We start from the raw sequence: 7,051 nt of genomic DNA on the forward strand, positions 1-7,051 counted from the left end.
TTTGCATTTTGTGGTTCTGTCACCCACTTTTTACGTTACATGGGGTTTTGGTTTTTTCTAGTTGCAGTGTCTGTTTTGGTGTAGGGACTCAGGGAAATTCAAAACTACACTGCCACCACTGCCACCTTCCCAGAATCTCGTCCCCGTATTCGTGGATTGTTTGCTGCGTCTTCTCAACTCTCAATACTCTTCACTCATGGAATGAACGGCGCGCGCTGCTCTCTCCCACTCCCCCAGTCTAGAAGGAGAGATAAATTGCTTCCTCTCCACCCCATTTAGGAGGCATTGTATCAGTGCAGTTCAAGCACGAGTAGGTTTTTAAGAAGACCTCAGACGTCAACAATAGATAGGCCCGTCTGGGGAGAGCTGATTACATACAGCCAGTGAAGAAGAAGGACGAGGAATGGAGGGACATTTGGGAGAAAGGTTGAGCATATTGTAAAGATCAGAAGACAGGAAATCTATTGATGAGGGGAAACCTGGAACTCAGGGTTGCTCCAGGTTCATAAATCCACATTTACCCAGACACTCCCGGCCTTTGCTTCAATTTGGTACAATAGAAGTAAGGTCCCTCAACATGAAGCATCTATTGAAGTTATCGTAACCCATAGAACCAAGAGAACTGATGCAGCTATCTGTAAAATGATGGAGAATTTCCTCAAGCATTTTAATCTGGTGTTGTCAGGAAATGAGAGATTTCACATAAATAAGTTTATCCTTCTCCACCACTATCCTCCTGGTCTAACATATGGGTAAGTCCCCTAACTGTTCTGCCTGTGGCAATCTGCCCTCCCTCCATTACTCATTGCTTACTGTAGAGAGAGTCTTTTTGTTCCAAAACCTTCAAGTTACTCCACCCTGCATAAACCCTTTCATGGCCTCTACTGCTGTTAGGATAAAGAAAAACTTCTTCACGTGGCCTCACAATCCCTGTGCTCTCTGGCCCCCACCTGCCCTCTGGGCTCATCTCAGACCACTCTCTGACCACTCTCTGACTTCAAGGTCGCAATGGCCTTCGGTCCTGTCCTCTACCCTTACCATGCATTCTCCTACCACAGGGTCTTTGCACATGCACTCCCATCTCACCTGCCTTCTGATTCCAGCTCCAGTGTCACTACCTGAGGGCAGTCTTCTCTGACCTCTGCTGCCACATTGTGTCCCTGTAGCACAGGAACGCACAGAACCATGAATGTCTTCTCTGTACCATTGCATTTTACTTTTGTGTATTTCTTTGATTAATGCTCTTCTCTCCTACTCAACTGTGGGATCCATGAGAGCGAGGATTACAATCTGTAGAAGTTCATGCTATAGTTCCTTGCACACAGTGGGGATTCAGTAAATTCATGTTGAAAGATATTGCAAGGTTTTCTGAAAACTAAAAATAATTACTGTAAATATCATCGTTATTCTAACTTATTTTTGTATTGAAATCATTAAAAAAGTATGACTCATCTCCTCACCTATATAAACAGGATGTAAAAATCATAATTCTACTTTTTACTGAGTCTTCTCTTATGAAAATGGGTTACTACACTCTCACAAAAAACGACCTCAGAACTATTGAGATAGGACCATTTGTGTCAACAGTAACATCCCCTGATTGCTGGATTTCTTTTTCTCTCATTTTCCTTCTAGACCCCCTTCTAATATGTGGTATCTATTTGCATGGGAATGGAAAATCAGACATTTTGATTTGCTAGAAATGTGTACACAATAAGAATACATTGGCCCTCAATAATGGTCACACAGGCCTCCTATAAAGGGAACCATGAGCTTTAGTGCATGGCCTGTGTAACACCCATTTTGTCTGCTTACAGATATTGCTTAATCCTTAGTTTTCAGTTATCATCTAGATAGTTGAGATTGCCAGATAAGGCAACAAATAAGGCTGATAAAGCTATTTGATGTCTTGCTGTGTATGGTTAAGGCCCTACAAAAAAATTCAGGTCAACTTAGTTGAACATTATTGTCTTTTAGATACAGAAAAGTAGGTGTCTTTTTTAAAATCACAAACTGCATATATTTATTGTTTTGTCATAGTGTAATTGGGAATTAAATCTAATTCTTATGAAAAACAAAATTCTCATACAAAAACACCGCCCCCACCCCAAAATCTCATAATACTAAAACAGAAAAATAACAAATGCTTTGCCAAATGAAAGAACCCTGTAATAGTAGAGTTCTAAATGATTTGGCTTGCTCATTCCTTTGGTATTGAACAATTCACTGAAACTTTACAAAACATTAGAAATCCTCAGAGTTTATCTTTTCCCCTAATATATATAAAATAAAAGAGGAGCTTAAAGAAGAAGACTTTTAGAGACTACTAATGATTTCAATGAGATAGGAAAACAGAAAGGGAGAACTGAAAGTGGAAATTCCTCTGAACTAGAAAGAGTGGAGGACCGTCTGTATAAATATCCCACACTCATGGAGGAAGGACACTCGTCCTCAAGCTCTTGAAGCCTCTACTCCAGCATCGAGGTGGTAGAAGGCAACGCTGTTCCTGTTTTCATCATGACCAACAGGTGTATCCTCCAGATGGCTCTCCTGCTGTGTTTCTGCACCGTGGCTCTTTCCAGGAACTACAACTTGCTTCGGTCCCAACTAAGCAGCAGCAATTCGGCATGTCAGAATCTCCTGCGGCAGTTGAATGGGACCTATTGCCGCGAGGACAGAATGAACTTCGAGGTCCCCGAGGAGATTGAGCAACCACAGCAGTTGCAGAAGGAGGACGCCGTGTTGGTCATCTATGAGATGCTCCAGCAGACCTTAAGTGTTTTCAGAAGAAATTTCACTAGCACTGGCTGGAATGAGACCGTCGTCGAGAGGCTCCATGCGGAAGTCGACCTGCAGATGGACTGTCTGGAGACAAACGTGGCTGAAATAACGGAGAAGGAAAACTTCACCTGGGAAAACACGCCCGTTCCGCACGTGAGGAAATATTACGCACGGATCGTGCAGTACCTGAAGGCCAAGAAGTACAGCCACTGTGCCTGGACAACAGTCCAAGCGGAAATCCTCAGGAACTTTTCCTTCCTTACCGGACTCCTAGATTACCTCCAAAACTGAAGATCTCCCAGCCTGTGCCTCTGAGAACGGACAATGCTGACGGTGATTTCGGGCGTTCTTCCACCAGCAGAGGCGCTTTCAGTGACTGACAGCTAATGCACTGCGTTTGAAAGGACAGTTAAAGACTCGAAAATTTTTACTAACTTATGACTTAATTAATTTATTTATTTATTTAAACCTTTACCTTGGACAATAAATTATTTATGAAACAAAAGTCAACATGCCGTTTTAATTTCAACTTGATTTGTATAACCACCCATGTTAAGAATTGCAGAGTATCTATTAGATGTTCTTTGTAAAACGTGCCTTGAAACTAGTATAGTTTCTGGCCCCTGCCTTCAGGGAATTTAAAATCCAAGGAAGCCATGTGGCATATACAAGGTAAGAGATGATAAGGGGACCTGAACCTTATAGGAGAATAAATGCGGCCTGAGCCACAGTAAAATGGAAGAGACAGGCAGAAGGCTGTGGAACTAGAACGACGAGCGCCTGCTGCTTGTACTCTGTGCCCTGTGCTCTCTGGCCCTAAAGTTAGAATTTGACTGGCTGTCAGGGTAACCAGAGGAATATTTCAGCTCTTGTGTTTGCCCTAAGCTCATCCCTATTATCTGCAGGATGCTCTGCCTCCCCCTCTCAGCCCTATAGAACCCACAGGATTTTAAAATGTTTATGTGCCCCCCAAACCTAAGGGTGAGAAGTCCCAGGCACTTCTGTGACACTGTTAAATAGCAGTCCCTTTATGGTACTCTTCATGGCACAGCCAAGATGTATGGGTGTCTTAGGGGAGCTGGCATCTCTGTCTCCTTCCAGGGTACAGGCACCACAGGGAGAAAGAATTCTGCTTTATACCCCCACCATCTGGCTAGGTTTTCTCCCTTACCTTGTATTCTCAGTGTGTGATGATTAGAATGAACCCTAAATCCAATAACAACATGGTGACTGGATAAACTACTAAAACTTATCATATTTTGCAACATACATTTTTTGGAAAGAAAACTTGTCTACTTTGCAAATCCCTATGCTCATTTTAGAACTTAGATCATTTCCTTATGCAATGATATAAACATTATAATTGAATCATGAAAAATAATGAATAATAAAATTTACTTGGCTATTTAAAAAAATCAATCCATTCCATAATCTCTATCCTCATATAGACAGGCTCACTTTTTACTAGTGTCATCTAAAGATTATCACATCATTTGAAGCCTAAGTTTCCGAGGGATGGAAAATTATATCACGACTATTTACAGTTCACATGCATTCTGGGGATTTTGTCCATACTGGACAAGGGCAAGACAGCTGCAAGATGGATAATTTGAGGGACATAGGTGACTGCCGACCTCAAAAGTAATGTGGTAAATTGTGTGGTTGCTGTGAGCTGTGTGAATCAGGGAGAGTGTGAGTTTAGCTGTGAGGCTCTGTGTAAGACACAAGGCTAGTTGTCTTCTATTATCACAAAGCAGAGGGCAAATTAGAGATGAGGTCATACTTGTGAGTTTAATATAGCACTAGGCAAAGGCTGAAAATCGTGCTGCCCTTGCAGATTGAATCCCAGAACTATATGCACCTTAAAGGAAATAGAATCCTAGTGGTTTTAGCAATGAACTCGGTAGGCATTATTGACACTAGGAGTAGAGTGGAAATATTATCCATGTCTTATAATCCTAGCAAATGTGGCCATGATTAGGCAAAATAGCTTGGACAGTCATGAACACCTTCCAGTAGGAAGAAGAAAGCTAAGAAACTGCTTTAGTAAAAATTATTTATTGAGTGATTACACTAGACCTGGTGACAAGGATAACACAGTGAATAAGACACAGTCCAGTTACTAATGAGCTGATTTGCTGAAGATGGTCTCTTCCTTTCTTTCTTAGTCCGGTTCGGCCTGCTATAACAAATACCACGGACTGGGTAGCTTAAACAAACAGAAGTTTATTGATTACAGTACTGGAGGCTGGAAGTCCAAGATCACAGCTCCAGCATGTTCGGGTGAGGGCCCACTTCTGGTTGTCGACTCTTCCTTTCATCCTCACAAGCTGGAAGGAGCAGGGATCTCTCTGGAGCCTTTTTTATAAGAGCAGTAATTCCATTCCTGAGGGCTGGGCTGTCATGACCTAAGCACCTCCCAAACGCCCCACCTCCCAATACCATCACATCAGGCATTAGGATTTCAAGACATGAATTTGGGAGGAAACCAACATTTAGACTATAGCACCTACCATTTAAAGAGTAGGAATCTACAGGCCTGAGGGAACTTAACTTCCTATGCAAAAAAAAAAAAAAAAAAAACGTGTAAAACAGAATTCAAGATCAGAGCTGAAAGCTAATTCTTCATGTGACAATAATATTTATGCAGTTCTGAATTAAGGACAAAGATGTTTTCCTTTTGTTTGAAAAGAATAGACTTGAATTGGAACCTCTGAAAGTTCTTTGCGAAATTTGAGATTTAATGCAAAAAAGTACAAAGAAAGATTCAAATTGATGATTTTTTGTGTGTATGTGTGAGGACGATCAGCCCTGAGTTAACATCCATACCAATCCTCCTCTATTTGCTGTGGAAGACTGGCCCTGGGCTAACATCTTGCCCATCTTCCCCCATTTTATAAGGACACCGCCACAGAATGGCCTGACAAGCAGTGTGTCCATGTGCGCCAGGGATCCAAACCTCAGGCAGCGGCAGCAGAGCGCGCGCACTTAACCGCTACCTCACGGGCTGGCCCCTTGATGATGTTTTCTAAATCGCCTATTCTCATTGGGGATGATATTGCTACTAAGGGCATGAAAATTCACTCTTAGAGTTGTGAAAAATTTTAAATATTACAGTGCTTTGTGGCACACCAAAGCTCAACCCTGTCCAACAAAATCTTATGCTTTAGTTCACTATTCTCATTGGGTTTTCTTGTGTATCATATAAGAAGCATTGACATGGAGTTCATGGGAGATTCACAAAATGTGTGCAAGAGCAATGCTGTAAACCCATGGTGAATGGATGGCTCACTGGAGGACGTTCCCTCCGTCGTTTGCTTGATCTCAAAGTCATAACATGAGAGGCAGCCTTCACTTACTTATGAGCTGCCATTGGCTTTCTGCGGATGCTGCTCGTGGTTAAACCTCAGTGCTTCTGAGTGTGAGGTGAAGTTGAGAATTAAATGCAAATATTTTATATTTCATTATTCAATCTATAAAGTTAAACAACTATTAATAAAGATGTTGATTACAGAAAGGAAAAAATATTGTCAGAGTATCTAGCAGCTCGAGAAGTTAAAAATTATTTTCTGACATGAAGCAAAAGTAAAAGTTATGTACGTAAAAGTATATGTTAAGAAACTAATTTGAATTTTCAATTGTTTTTAGCAGTTCTGAAAGATTATTCAGTATATTATTATTGGTATTATGATGACGTATTCATGGAAAATTTTAATTTGAATATGTAATTTGATACATTGCTATTAATATAAGTAAATATATTACATTAAAAGCCCCTCTGAAAACTTAGTTATTAAGATAAATTAAATGTCTGTAGCTTTCAAATTTAACTTTTATCTTAAAATTTTAGTTCATTCTTAATCTTGCATTCAATAGAAAGAGTAAAGTATGCACTTTCTTTTTCTGTGTATAAAGTAGAGATGTAGAGAGAATAAATAAACAGATATACCATGTATCTGTGTTACCAAGTTTTCTTGAGGGGTTCAGTTCAGAAAAAACATAAAGAGACTCTGGGGACAGGAGGCAATGAAGAAAAAAACAAATGGTTGAGAAACACTGCTCTAAACCCATGTAGAAAGTGCATAAAGGAAAGCAAAAACAGACGTAGAAAGTAAGGGAAACATTCAGAAAATGGAAACTCGCATGTGCCCTGCTTAAGACACATGCACAAGAAGGTCTTCAGAGAATCCAGAGAACAAGGGTCACAGGTCACCTCCCTCAGCCAGGCCAGCAGCATCTGCAAGATCCCCAACGGCCCTTTTCCTTCCTG

General features: G+C 40.8%; 1 protein-coding gene across 1 annotated transcript; it reads left to right on the forward strand.

The window, feature by feature from the left end:
* Nucleotides 1-2,517: 2,517 nt before the first annotated feature.
* On the forward strand, nucleotides 2,518-3,072 carry LOC131419806 (interferon beta-like). The gene has a single exon (XM_058565337.1). The coding sequence runs from the start codon at nucleotides 2,518-2,520 to the stop codon at nucleotides 3,070-3,072; it is 555 nt and encodes a 184-aa protein (XP_058421320.1).
* The last annotated feature ends 3,979 nt before the right edge of the window (nucleotides 3,073-7,051 follow it).

The sequence above is a fragment of the Diceros bicornis genome, chromosome 22 (genome assembly GCF_020826845.1).
Source record: "Diceros bicornis minor isolate mBicDic1 chromosome 22, mDicBic1.mat.cur, whole genome shotgun sequence".
In the NCBI taxonomy this organism is placed as follows: domain Eukaryota; kingdom Metazoa; phylum Chordata; class Mammalia; order Perissodactyla; family Rhinocerotidae; genus Diceros; species Diceros bicornis.